General features: G+C 40.9%; 1 protein-coding gene and 2 pseudogenes across 16 annotated transcripts in view; 1 reads left to right on the top strand and 2 right to left on the bottom strand.

The window, feature by feature from the left end:
- The window catches only part of UNC13B (unc-13 homolog B), a 219,051-nt gene that overhangs the window by 182,911 nt on the left and 21,930 nt on the right, over positions 1-14,210 (bottom strand). For all 16 annotated transcript variants that reach the window (XM_037036045.1, XM_037036051.1, XM_037036049.1 and 13 more), the window contains exon 2: positions 2,187-2,216. In XM_037036045.1, the coding sequence (XP_036891940.1) occupies positions 2,187-2,216 (30 nt within the window). The remainder of the gene's footprint in view (positions 1-2,186; positions 2,217-14,210) is intronic.
- LOC118979829 (DCN1-like protein 3) lies at positions 4,639-5,645 on the top strand (annotated as a pseudogene).
- Positions 6,374-6,732, bottom strand: LOC118979828 (protein FAM178B-like; annotated as a pseudogene).

Below are 14,210 nucleotides of genomic sequence, written 5' to 3'. Positions count from 1 at the left end.
TGAATTGAGAATTCACTTTTCTATATAATATATTAATCATAATTTTATAAAATAAATAAAGAAGACAATTATTTTTGACTCATCACACTGGCAAAGATTGCTGACAATGATTACCTATTAGAGAAGTGAGAAAATGGGCCCTGTCATGCACTTCTAGCAGAAAGTAAACCTTTCTCTTCAATATCACTAAAAATCATGAGGTTTATATATGATCCCCATCCATATCCAGTGTACCAGTGTGATAGACCCCTGAGCTATGTTTGATATCATATGGTTTTGTAGTCCACTCCCCATATTCCACCACAGCTGATTAGACCAGGGCCAGATGTCACTCAAGAGCATCCAATCTATGGGCTGGCCAAAAGGTAAGATCAATATGATTCCTTTTCAAAAAATTTTAAATAGGGCAAACAAAGAAATAGTGATAGCTGGTGGCTGGTGACAAAGCTTGGAGGGGAGGCATACAAACTCTACTGGAGATACCATATGAGCTGTATGCAAGCACAGAAAAGCCAGCTGGAACAGAAAAGTGAACATAACATATTCTCACTAAAAAAAAAAAAAAAAAATCCTAACCCAGAGCCAGTGGAGAGAGTAGAAAGCTCAAACCTGAGTTAGCTCCTCTTGCACCCAAGGTTTGGCTTTTGAGATTTTCCTGGGTTCCTAAGCATGTTCACTTCTTCCCAGTAACCCCCAGGACTTTCCTCTCCCCCAGCAGTAATCAGAGCAGTTTGACAGTCACATTGAAGAAATGTGTATTAAAACACGGGGATACCATGTTTTACCTTCAATGGGCAAAGATTTTTAAAAATTTATAGTATTTAATGTTGGTAAGGACTTGGGAAAAGAAATCCTCATGTACTCTGGTCTGAGTATAATGTAGCAAAAACTTTCAGAAAGGCAGTATGCATGGCAGCAGCTACCAAATTTCTTTAAAATATATACCTCTGACCCAGCAATTCTACTTCTGGACTCTAGTGTACATATACATTTGCAAAAGCAGGCAATGACAAATGCACAAGAATATTTACTTCTTAGAATAACAAGAAATTGAAAACAACCTAAATCTACAAATCTACAATAAAATTCTGTATAACATTTTTCAAAAAAAGAACCAGATATATGTATATACACACACATAAGAAAAGATTTTCATGATGTATTGGGAAAAAAGCAGGTCGCACAAAGATATGTGTAGCTGATCCATTAATGTAGACAAGCATGCACACAGAAAAAATCTGAAAAGATATATAAAAACCTCTAAATAGTTATGCTGGAAGTATAATAGAGTTGGTCAAGAGGTAAGAGGACTTGAACTTTTCACTAGATAGATATACAGGTATAGATTTCTCTAATGTTTTACAACAGCATTGTTTTTTTCTAGCTTTCCTGAGGTATAATTAACAATTTAAAATTGTATATTTTAAGGTATACAACCCGATTAGTTTATGTATGTATACACTGCAAAATAATCACAATTAAACAAATTAACATATTCATCACCACCTCATATAGTTATCATTTTGAGTGAGAGAGTGTATTGAGTGAGTGAGAAGGTGTATGTGTGTTGAGAACATTTAGGATCTACTGTCTTAGAAAATTAAATTTCAAATACTATACAAGAATTGGGTTTTTGTTGTTTTTTTTCAGTAGCTCTTTAGGATGTTTTCATTCCTGAACTGCACTCTCTGATGAACACCGTTAACATTGGTTTGCCAATACCTACTCAGGAAATTAAGTGGTAAACCTGCCTTAACTTCTTTTTTATTAAATTATTTTTTCATTGTTGTTCAAGTACAGTTGTCTCCATTTCCCCCCCACCAATACCCCCGACCCACCCTTGAACCTAACCCCTTTGGCTTTGTCCATGTGTCCTTTATACATGTTCCTTGATGATCCTTCCCCAATTTTCACCCATTATCCATCTCCTCTCTCCCCTCTGGTTACTTGTAAACTATACACACATTGCTCTACCTTAGATCTCCAGAAATTACTTATCTTGCATAACTGAAACTTTGTACCTCTTTGACTGACATCTCCCCACACTGAGTTATTAATTAATAATTTAAGGAATTTACTGAGTTCAATTAATTTAATCAATGAATTCAATAAAATTATTTGTTTAAAGGGTTGCTTTTAAATCACAGCAAGTATGATGGGACATGATAATAGAAGGCTGGTCTTACCTGGTGAACCCTGGAATTTGGCTCTTTTAACTGCAAGAGAAAAAAGGCACCATGAAAAAATTAATTTATTTAGCCAATATTTCCTGAGCACCTACTAGGCCAAGGTTAGAGTTAGGATCAGTTTTTTACATCTAAGCCTTTAGAAGAGAATAGAAGCTGGGACTTCTAATCAAAGCTTGAAGGCAGGGTTAAAAGTCACTACTGAACACAGAAATGTCTCACAGCCTCCTGACAAGGAAGTAGAGGGAACTAGCTAACTTACTTCTAGGTCAGGCAACCAATTTCAAGTCATGTATCATTTTAATGGTTAAGGCACATATATTCCTTTCCTAAAACCTATCAAAAAAATGACCTCTATTCCATTCATGCCCAAAGAAAAGTCTAACTGGCAAGATCTAGACAATAGGTTTAAGAAGAGTGAGAAGTAATTTCTTTCTGGGAATAAGTAAATATCAAGAGGACCTCCTGTCTAAGAGCTGTTTTCAAAACTGCATAAGAAATGCCACACTTGGACCACAGCTCCTAGGAAAGGTCAAGACCACAAATGAAGGAAACTGCTAAATTCTAGAATGTACCCAAATATCTATCAAATATTTCTATCATTGAAGATTAGGATCACGTGCCACAGGGGATGAAAAAGGCAAAAGGAAATCCCAACACGCAATGTCTGAAAAGCTATTTGAGGGCACAGGTCTGCCATTCTCCTTGGCCTGCTTTACAAAAGTGAAAGCTTCACCTGGGCTTACATCCAACCCCAGCTTAGTATTTCCAAGAGATGAGTGATTCTGTACCTTTCACAAGGTCCTCCTCATTTTTCAGGAAGCACTTAGTGCTAAAAGCTTTATCTCTTTTTAAATTTTATTTATTTAGAAAGAGGGGAAGGGAGGGAGGAAGGGGGGCAGATAGAGGAAACACTGACATGAGAGAGGTACATCCAACTGGGGGTGTGCGAGAGGCAACAGATCCATGTATCTCTTGTACATTTATGTTTCTCTCCCTCTCTTCCTCTCTCTCCTCCTCTCTCTCTCTAAAAGTAAATAAATGAGAAGCCAAAGAACTTATATGTACAACCTATGGGCATGAACTAAGGTGGGAGGGAATGTTGGAGGGTGGGGGAATGCAGGACAGAGGGGGAATAGAGGGGAGAAAAAACTGGAAAAACCATAAGCATAATTAATAAAACATCCTTTTTTAAAAAAGGACACTTCACCATAGTGAGCTAATTTTTAAAATGACTTTTATAACCAAAATAAAAATGTATTTCAAACTGAAATCCAAAAAACGTCTCGCATAAAATAAAATTTTAATAAATTACTCAAGATTAAAGATAAGGAGAACATTTTAAAAGTAGCAAGAGAAAAGAGAGTTACCTACAAAGGAGTTCCCATAGGACTATCAGCTGGTTTCTCAAAAGAAAACTTGCAGGCAAAAAGGGGCTGGAAAGAAATATTCAAAGTCATGTAAAGAAAAGGACTATACTCAAGATTACTGTATCCAGCAAAGCTATCATTTAGAATGGGAGAGCAGATAAAGTGCTTTCCAGATAAGGTCAAGTTAAAGAAGTTCATCATCACCAAGCCCTTATTACATGAAATGTTAAAGGGACTTATCTAAGAAAAAGAAGATAAAAAATATAAACAGTAGTGATAACAAACTCACAACTATTAGCAATGGAAACTTAAAACAAAAACTAAGAAAACAACTAGAACAGGAACAGAAACACAGAAATGGAGATCACATGGAGGGTTATCAGTGGAGACAGGGAGTAAGGAGAATGAGGGAAAAGACACAGAGAATAAGAAGCACAGTTGGTAGGCACAAAACAGACGGGGTGGGGGGCATTAGAATAGTATGGGAATAGTTCTTTGGAGAAGCCGAAGAACTGATATATACGACCCATGGACATGAACTGTAAAAGGGGGAGGAATACTGGAAGGAAGAGGAGCACAGAGTACAGAGGGGTAAAGGGGAGGAAAAAAAATGGACAACTGTAATAGCACAATCAATAAAATACACCTAAAAAGATAAATAAAATTAAATAAAATCCCTATGTTGGAGCACTAACCCTCAAGGTGATGGTATGTAGAGGTGAGTCCTTTTGGGTTAACTGGGTTTGGTGAGGTCGTGAGTGTAAGGTCCTCATAATGGGATTAGTGTCATTATAAGAAGGAAGCGGAAAGCTAGCTCTCTCTCCCTCTCCACCATGTGAAGATACAGTGAGAAGGTGGCCATCTGCTAGTCAAGATGAGGGCCTTGAGACAAAGATGAGGCAGTGGCTGGGGTAGGAGCCTGGAAATTCAAGCAGGGTTGGTAGGTGGTTTGGACTCACTGAACCACCGTTGTTTCCAAAAAGAGTTTGATGGGAGTAACCTCTGGGGCCACTGTTGGCTGACTCCTCTGGCTGATAGGCACATTGAGATTCAAGGGCCAGGTACAGCAAGGCCATCTGACCATGGTCCAATGTGTTACCAAGTGCCAGAACCCTCAACAACCCTGGTTAACAAGAATGGAAACCGTGACCCTAGCAGCAAGTCACACAACAGGCAAACTGCAGGCCACCGTGAGGAACAGCCACTAGCCTGTTGCAAGCCAAGTGGGGATATCCCTGTCAATGGGACAAAAAATGTAGAGGCTACCACTGAGGCCTGCCAGCTGCCAGCATCCTCAGGGGATGCTAGGAGGAAGCCCAAGAACAATGCTAAGGAGTCTTTCTCCCAGAGGCTGGAAGAACTGTTCAGGCACCACAAAGATGAGCAGGAGGACACACTTGTGGAGGGAGGCACAGAGTGCTTTTGCAGTGACCTATATGTTGACCCCACGAAATCTTCAGTGCTGTTCCTGGTTGGAAGTTTCAGGCTACTGCCATGTGCTAATTCACCAGAAAGGGGTTATCTGATGGCTTTAAACCACTGAGTGCAGACAGCATCAGTGAGATCTGTGCACAGCTCCCTAGCCTCTTAACTGAAGCCAAACAAGAGGACAAATTCAAGGATCTCTACCAGTTTACATTTCAGTTTGGCCTGGACTCTGAAGAAGGGCAGCAGTCACTTCATCGGGAATAGCCATTGCCCTCTGGAAAGCAATCTTTACTGAGAACAATCCTCTAGCATTGAACCAGTGACTAAACTTCCTAACAGAGAACTCCTCAGGGATCAATGGCATCCCCTGGGACACCTGGAACATGTTCCTTAACTTTACTCAGGTGACTGGCCCTGACCTCAGCAACAACAGTGAAGATGAGATTAGGCCTGGCCAAGTCTCTCCGATACCTCTGTGGAGTGGGAGATGGAGCAGAGGAAATAAGAAAGAGCTGGGGTAGGTGCCCTCAGCTCAAGAGCCTTGGGCCTATGTCCCCAGAAGCAAACTTCGTGCTATGCTCTGGGGAAGCCACGAGGGTCTGCCCACTGGCCTGGAGTCACCCAAGGAACTGGGCCTTTCTGGAAATTACCAAAGATCTAGATGTTTTCTACAGTACACCTCTCTCTGCCTCGTGTCTGAAAGCACTGTAAAATGCTATATTATGTTTTAGGAATTTCTTTACTTTTTTGGTTATTTTGGTTATTTCCTTTGAGGTGATCCCCCAAAATATTTGAACCTGACTACATGTTGTGTATCTTTTCTTGTTTCTTCTACTTCTTCTTCTTCTTCTTCTTCTTCTTTTAAGGCTTCAGATACAATAGGCCTGCCTTTTTTTTTTTTTTTTGCACAAATTAGGTTTCGGGTAGGGGTGTGTTGTGTTGAGCGGGGTGGGAAACAGGCCAGTTAGGCTGAAGTAACAGTGCCAGACCACAGTTTTCAGGACAAGTCTCTACTGTGTGTAGTTCTGCTTATATGGCTGAATTTAGGTGGTGATAATTTTCTTTTTGATGTAAAATTAGACTTTAGTGTGCACAAAGAAAACTCGCATTAATGACAGGGAGAGGAAGGAGGGTGGGAGGACGTCGGCCTGGGAGGGCCTTGGTAAAGAGGACAGGCTGAGTGGTGATGGAGGGCAGTGGGTGTGGCGTGAGCAGGCAGGGAAAGGCAGAATCTCTTGCCAGTTGGGGGTCAGGGCAGTGGTGGAAGAGGGCTCTTGTTTCATCAGACTGGTGCTCCTCTGGCCTCCATTCTTTGCTTCCTCCAGTTCCATAGGTCCTATTCTCTCCCTGCCAGAGCCAAGAGCCATAGGCCACTCCTACCCTGTTCCATTAGTTGTCTTCCCAGGAGCTGAAGTCCTGGGCCTGGTGCTGGCAGTGGGTCAGCAGCTCCTGCCAGAGGATGTAGGTCTGGGCAGCTAGGTCCTTGAGTTAGGTCCAGTGCATGGCCTAGGGGCTCTCCCGGATATGGGTGATGATGTGACAGTCCGACTGCAAACAGAGCAGCTGCAACTCTCTCCACTGGTTGGAGTAATGTCTTGGCAGCTGACCACCACCCCAGCAAGCATGAGGAGGCTGTGACACAGGCAGCAGACCTTGTGATCTAGCTCAACACTGGCCTTTGGCTGTTGCTCCTGGCAGGGTGGCAAGGTCTCAGAGTCCAGGTACTGCCTAAGGGATAATGACCTCATGAGGTTCAGGAGCCGGCTGAGCTCTACCAGCTTTCACTGGGAATAATGAACGACTGGCCTAGCCCTGAGCCGCAGGTCTGCCTAGGGCCAGCTGTAGTGTATGAGTTCTTGACTTCGTGTAGGAAAGATTTCACATGAATCCAGGTGACTATGAGGATATATTTATTGAAGCTGGGGACAGCGAAACAAGGAAGGGCATAGCATAGAGGAAGCAACAGGAGAACCCAGGCTGGGCTGCCTTAGCTCACTGGGAAGTCCGAGAAGAGACAGCTCTGGGGACAGCTTCAGAGTGTTAGTCTGGGACAAGCTGCCAGTTCCCAACTGACTTAGAGTATAGGAGATCCGAGCCTGTGAAGAAAGAAGTGTGGAAGAAGTGAAAGAAATGGTGACGGATGCTCCCCAGAGGGAGAGGGCAGCTGTGATAATTATTTTTAAAGATTTATAGAGCTGACTAGCAGTGTTAACTGGTAACCACACTGCATTAATTCCCAGGTGAGGAAAAGCTTTTGGAGAGCCAAGGCCAGCAGAGTGTCTATAGTCTGGTGACAACCCCATTTTAAGCTCATTTATCTGAAACCCTTCTTTCTACACTTGTGGCTCATTCCTTCTGTGACCCATCACACTCCACACTGAGTTTACCCACCAACATGCTGCACCTGCCAGTCAAGTGCTCAGTGTTTTTGGAACACATACCAACAACCACTTAAGCACTGGTTGCAGAGAGAGCAGCGCTACCTCAGTTTTGCCAGAGGCAGACCTTGATAGTGTTTTTTTATGAGTTTTCTGTATTTTCATGTTCTAAGTGGAAATACATTTTTTCCATTTGTCTCAGAGCTAAAGTTTCTATTCCTGGTGGACCACCTGACTTGAAGAAAAACCATGGTATGGAGCTCTGCTTGAATACTTTTTATTTTTGATTTTTTTATTTTACTTTTTATCATCAGCTTACCTGTCTGGCAAGTACAGAAGCCTGGGGCTGGCCTGAACTCTGCCAAACAAATATGAAAGTGTATTTAATAGTTAAATGTGTGTTCTTTCCCTTCTTGTTGTCCCCCTGTTGTCATTTATCCCCTAGATGTTATTTATTATCTCTTTGATAGAGTCAGGCTCATTTGGGGTAATGTGATGACTGTCTAGGTTTACATGACTCTCTCCTCCTTCCACTCCCATATATATAATGTTTCTCCTTCCTGTTTCTTGGCCTGCTAAAAACAGCCATAATAAGGTGACGTGCCTTCGATATATCAAGTATAAGAAGAGAGCCAGGGAACGTCATAATGGAGTTTGGACTATTTTAATAAATTAGAACATGGATTTTCTCAGCTCTTTCCTCACAAGAGGGAGACCCAGTCACCGACTCCTCTGTGTGGTGGCTCCATGAGGCCAGCTTTGAACAATTGCCACACAGGAACTGACTCTGGTCCTACCTCATTTCACTAGATGGTCCTCTTATTATTTTCCCATTTAAAAAAAATATCCCCCCAAAAAACTTCTGGAAGGGTGGGTGGCATGAACTTGTACAGTACAGAACAGATTGAAAAGAAAATCTTCTAAATAAAAACATATAAAAAAAATTTTTTTTAAAAAAAGAAGGCCTTCATCAAGAACTTAACCATGCTACAAACTTGATCTTGGACTTCCCAGCCTCCAGAGCTGTAAAAAATAAATGTTTGTTGTTTAAGCCATCCAGTCAATGGTATTTTGTTGCAGTAGCCAGAGCTAAGACAACTGCATAGCTAGTCTTCATTGTTCATTCCTACAGGACTTTTATCTTGCTTTCAGTTATCAAGTATGATTGTTATGGGTTGAATCTCCCTATAAATCTTATATTGAAGTCTATACCCCCAATAACTCAGAATGTGATCTTATTTGAAAATAGGGTTATTACAGATGTAATTAGTTCAGATGAAGTCATCAGGGTGGACCCTAATCTATTATGAGCGGTATCATTACAAAAAGAGAAAATATGGCACAGAGATACACACACAAGGAGCGCACCATATGAAGATGAAGGCAGAGATGCTTCTACAAGCCAAGGATTGCCAGCCAGCAGAAGCTAGGGAAGAGGCATGAAACAGATTCTCTCTCATAATCCTCAGAAGGAAACAACCCTGCAAGTACCTTGATCTTGGATTTCAAGCCTCCAGAACTGTGAGACAATAACTTTCTGTTGTTTAAAGCCACCCAGTTTAGAGGACTTCCAGCCAAGATGGAGGCGTAGGTGGAAACACTGTGCCCCCTCCCACAACTAAATTTAAAGACAGAAAAGTTTTAGAAACAAAAACACAGCCAAAACAGTGAAAATTGAACTGTACGGAAGTCCAACAACAATGAACCACTCAGCCAAACCGATAAACCAAGCGAAGGAGGGAACAGTGAGACAGACCGCTCAGGCTAGGGCTCCAGTGACCAGAATTAGAGCCTGAAAGCACCAACTGGAAAGACTTTCTTGGGGTCAAGGGGCTGGGAGAGGCTCCCAGGCTCACAGAGAGTTCGTTGGAGAGACCCACAGGGTCCTGGAGAGTACACGGGCCCACACAACCGGAAATCAGCACCAGAGGGGCCCAATTTGCTTGTGGGAAGCATCAGAGGGGACAGAAATCTGACAGAGAGAGGAGCGGAGCAAAGCGCCATTTTTTTCCCTCTCTGACCCCACCCCCACATATAGCGTCACAACCCAGAGACTGGGTCACCTGGCCCTGGTGATCACCTAAGGCTCCGCCCCTCATACATAACAGGTGCAAACAGACCAAAATATGGCTCAAGAATAGCTCAAAGCCCAAGAGCCTATAATTCTAAGTGACCAAGAAATAGCCAATCTTTCAGATGCACAGTTCAAAACACTGGTGATCAGGATGCTCACAGAATTGTCTGATTTTAGCCACAAATTAAAGGAACATATGAAGGCTAAACTGATTGAAATGAAGGGAAATGTACAGGAAACCAATAGTGTTGGAAAGGAAACTGGGACTCAAATCAAGGGAGTGGACCAGAAGGAGGAAAGAAACAACCAAACAGAAAAGAATGAAGAAACAAGAATTCAAACAAATGAGGAGAGGCTTAGGAACCTCCAGGACAGCTTTAAATGTTCCAACATCCGGATTATAGGGGTACCAGAAGGGGAAGAGGAACAGCAACGAGTCAAAAACTTATTTGAACAAATAGTAAAGGAGAACTTCCCCAATCTGGCAAAGGAAATAGACTTCCAGGAACTCCAGGAAGCTCAGAGAGTCCCAAAGAAATTGGACCCAAGAAGGAACACACCAAGGCACATCATAATTACATTGGCCAAGATTAAAATGAAGGAGAGAATCCTAGAAGCAGCAAGAGATAAGGGGACAGTCACCTACAAAGGACTTCCCATCAGACTGTCAGTGGATTTCTCAAAAGAGACCTTACAGGCAAGAAGGGGCTGGAAAGAAGGAATCCAAGTCATGAAATCCAAAGACCTACATCCAAGATTGCTCTATCTAGCAAAGCTTTCATTTAGAATGGAAGGACAGATAAAGTGCTTCTCAGATAAGATCAAATTCAAGGAGTTCATCATCACCAAGCCCTTATTATATGAAATGTTAAAGGGACTTATCTAAGAAAAGGAAGATGAAAAATATGAACAGTGAAAGGACAGCAGACTCACAGTTATTAATAACCACACCTAAAACAAAAGCAAACTAAGAAGACAGCTACATCAGGAGTGGAAACATAGAAATGGAGTTCACATGGAGGGTTAGCAACAGGGGAGTGGGAGGAGGAGAAGGGGGGAGAAGGTACAGAGTATAAGTAGCATAGACAGTAGGTAGAAAATAGACAGGGGGAGGGGAGGAATACTATGGGAAATATAGAATCTAAAGAATTTGAGACATGTGGACATAAACTAAAGGGGGGGAATGGTGGGGGAGGGGTGTGCAGGGTGGAGGGGAGTGAGGGGGGAAATGGGACAACTGTAATGGCATAATCAATAAAATATTTTTTAAGTTAAAAAAATAATAATAATAAAAATAAAGTCGCCCAGTTTGTATTACTTTGTCATGGTAGCCATGGCAACCTAATATAATTATAAGTAACCTTTGATGACTATCCCTACAGATCATTAGAGATGTATAAAAAATTTTCCTTTCTTAGGATAAAGTCCTAAAAGTGGAACTACAGTCAAGCAGCACAGTTTTATAGCTCTTAATACATAATATCCCACAGGACCAGTCATTTCTCAGTAGGCTTTCATACATTCCTTAACTTCTCCCCAGGATCTCCAGAGAAGGTTAGGGGAAGACTTATTAGTCCCCTTTACACAGAGGAATACAGGCTCAGGAAATTAATAATGAACTAGTAATCAAACACAACATTCTTTTCAACGGACCAGAGCCACATTGTCCAATACGGGAACCCAGCAACTACATGTGGCTATTTAAATTTAAATTCATCTAAATTAAATAAAATTAAGATTTAGTCACTGGGTCATACCAGTCACATTTCAAAAGCTAAGTAGCTTCATGTAACTAGTGACCAATATGTTAAACAGAACATGGAACATTTTCATTATCATGGAAAGTTTTATCCAATAGTGCTGAACTAGAGCATGTGAAAATGTAGCATATAGCCTCACAACGCTTGGTATGAAAGATCTTTGCATACTAAACCGGTTAACCAGATGCAGTAGAGGACATCTGTAACACATAAGGCCAGGAAGCAAGCTAAGACACACTGAAGCACATATAATGAAAGTTCACCTTAACTGTACTTGAACAACAATTAAAATAAATAAATAGATAGATAGATAGATAAATAAATAAATAAATGGAGTCCATCCGAGAAACATTGATCAGTTGCCTCTTGCACACACCTGGACCTGGGACCGAGCCCACAACCTGGGCCTGTGTCCTGACAGAGAATTGAGCTGTCTACCTTTTGCTTTTGCAGGATGATGTTCAACTCACTGAGCCACACCAGTCAGGGCCTTATTGACTTTTTTAGAGAAATAAAAACATTAATGTGAAAGAGAAAAATTGTTTAGTTGCCTCCCATACACACCCTGACCACATCTAACCCACAACCTAGTATGTGCCCCAAATGCAAATCAAACATGCCACTTTTTAGTGTATAGGACAACACTCCAACTGACTGACCCACCAGCCAGGGCAATGTGCTATTTTTAATAGACACCACCGAGTATTTAACCTGTGCCAGGAATTGAATTGTACACTAAACCTTTTAAAGAAATACATAATATAATTTAAATATTTAACCCATATAGGAAAGCAAAACTTATGACTACCCATTTATCTAATAGTCAGACTGTCTAGATCTCAACATTGTACCATATTTGCTTCAAATTATTTTTACCAAAATGTAATGACATATTACAGCCCTGGCTGGTATGGCTTAGTGGGTTGAGCATCGGCCTGCGAACAGAAGGGTTACGATTCAATTGCCTGTCAGGGCACATACCCGGGTTGAGGGCCAGGTCTCTAGTTAGTACAGCAGGCAGCCAATCAGTGTTTCTCTCACATATCGATGTTTCTCTCCATCTTTCTCCCTTCCTTCCCCTCTCTCTAAAAATAAATAAAACTTTAAAAAAATAGTACATTAAAAATACAACTCCAATCCCTACTAAACAGCTTCCTTGAAGGACCCAGTATCCTAACACTGATACATATCATTCAGTCTAGACTTTCATTTTTACTATATATGCTATATTCATTAACACTATACAATACTGCCTTTGAATGCTTCTAAATGTTAAATACTATATGGTATCATAATATATCTGTCTGAAACTTGCTTTTCTTCCCCTTTCGATTTGAAATTTATCATTACTGATTAATGAAGCTTAGTTTAATGAAGTTCATTTAACTTAGTTTCGTTTAACATTCCATTTGATGAGCACACCACAATTTATTTATCCGAACTTCTACCATGGAACTTCTAGATCATTTCCAAAGTCTTGCCATTACAAACAATGCCTCAGTGAATATCCTCCGTCGTGCCTCCTTTGACCAAACACAAGAATTGCAATCACTAGTAGGGGATGTATACTTCAACTTCATGAAGTATACCTAATTGTAATCTAAGTTGTCATACAAACTTACACTCTCATCTATTGTATATGAATTCACAAAATAATGCTTTTCAAAAAAAAGAAAGAAAACCTCCCTATGTCAACAGATTTTCCACATGCAATAAAAAATTGAAGTAACAAATCAGCTTTTATTTTATAGCTCCTGGAACAAAGACCAAATCTGTATAAACACAATAAAATCCACCAAGGCCAAAATATCCAAGAAGACTTCTCCAAGGCCATCTTTCTTTCAGTGCCTATCGATGAAACAAAAGGTATGCTAGGCACTTAATCCTAACAACAGCTTTACAGAATGTTTTTCAATTTTTTTTTTTTAATTCAGCTCAGGGTAAGAAATACATCTTGTATTGCAACAAAGTTCCCATCTGCTTACATACATATTTATGTTCAGTATGAATGTATACTATGGAAATGAGTCTCACAAAATAATACTTTCCCTTATTAGCTATAGCTCTGTATCTTTTTCTCTTAATGCTGGTCACCCACTAAACTCATTTCAGGACTAATGAATCACGCCTACAGTTTGAAAAACCACTGTTTGAAGTGGTACCTCATTGTGGTTTTCATTTGCATCTCTCTGATGGCTGGTGATGCTGAGCACATTTTCATATGTCTCTGGGGCCTCTGTATGTCCTCCTTGGAGAAGTGTCTATTCAGGTCTTTTGCCCATTTTTTAACTAGGTTGTCTGTCTTCCTGGAGATATGACCTTTAAGTGGAACATAATCAACAAAACAAACAAGCAAGCAAAATATAACCAGAGACAATGAAATTAAGAACAATATGACAGTAACTAGAAAGGAGGTGGGAAGCGATAATGGGGGGAGGGGGGAAGGGTTTTCAGGAACAACTATAAGGACACATGGACAAAACCAAGGGGGGATGGAATCAGGAGAGGGAGGTGGGGTAACTGGGGTGGAGGGGGAGTGATAGGGGGAAAATGCAGACAACTGTACTTGAACAAAAATAGAATATTTTTTCAAAAAAAGAAAGAAATACTTTCAGAGTATGCAATTCCCACTTTACAGAGTAACTGAAACATGAAGAGGTTAAGTAGCTTCCTCAAGGTCTCGGACTTAAACAGTGAAATCTGAAATAAAAACCCAGATTCTAAAGACAAACTTATTACAGTCCACAGCTTTCTCCTACGGTATTAATACTAATTCCACATCATTAGCTGTTTAGCAATCGAAACTACTAATGCTTCAGTTTATGCCCATATGAACCAAGGCAAAGAAAAACAAATAAAATAAGTTCTGTTAAAATATGGTAGCATGGCTCGGTGGATTGAGCGCGGGCCTGTGAACCAGACAATCCCGGTTCAATTCCCAGTCAGGGCACATGTCTGGGTTGCAGGCCAGTTCTCAGCAGGGGCCAGTTCCCAGCAGGGGATGCACAAGAAGC

Source organism: Sturnira hondurensis, unplaced genomic scaffold (genome assembly GCF_014824575.4).
Source record: "Sturnira hondurensis isolate 20B ecotype Veracruz unplaced genomic scaffold, ASM1482457v3 Scaffold0022566, whole genome shotgun sequence".
NCBI lineage: Eukaryota > Metazoa > Chordata > Mammalia > Chiroptera > Phyllostomidae > Sturnira > Sturnira hondurensis.
This window is presented reverse-complemented; position numbering and strand designations above follow the sequence as displayed.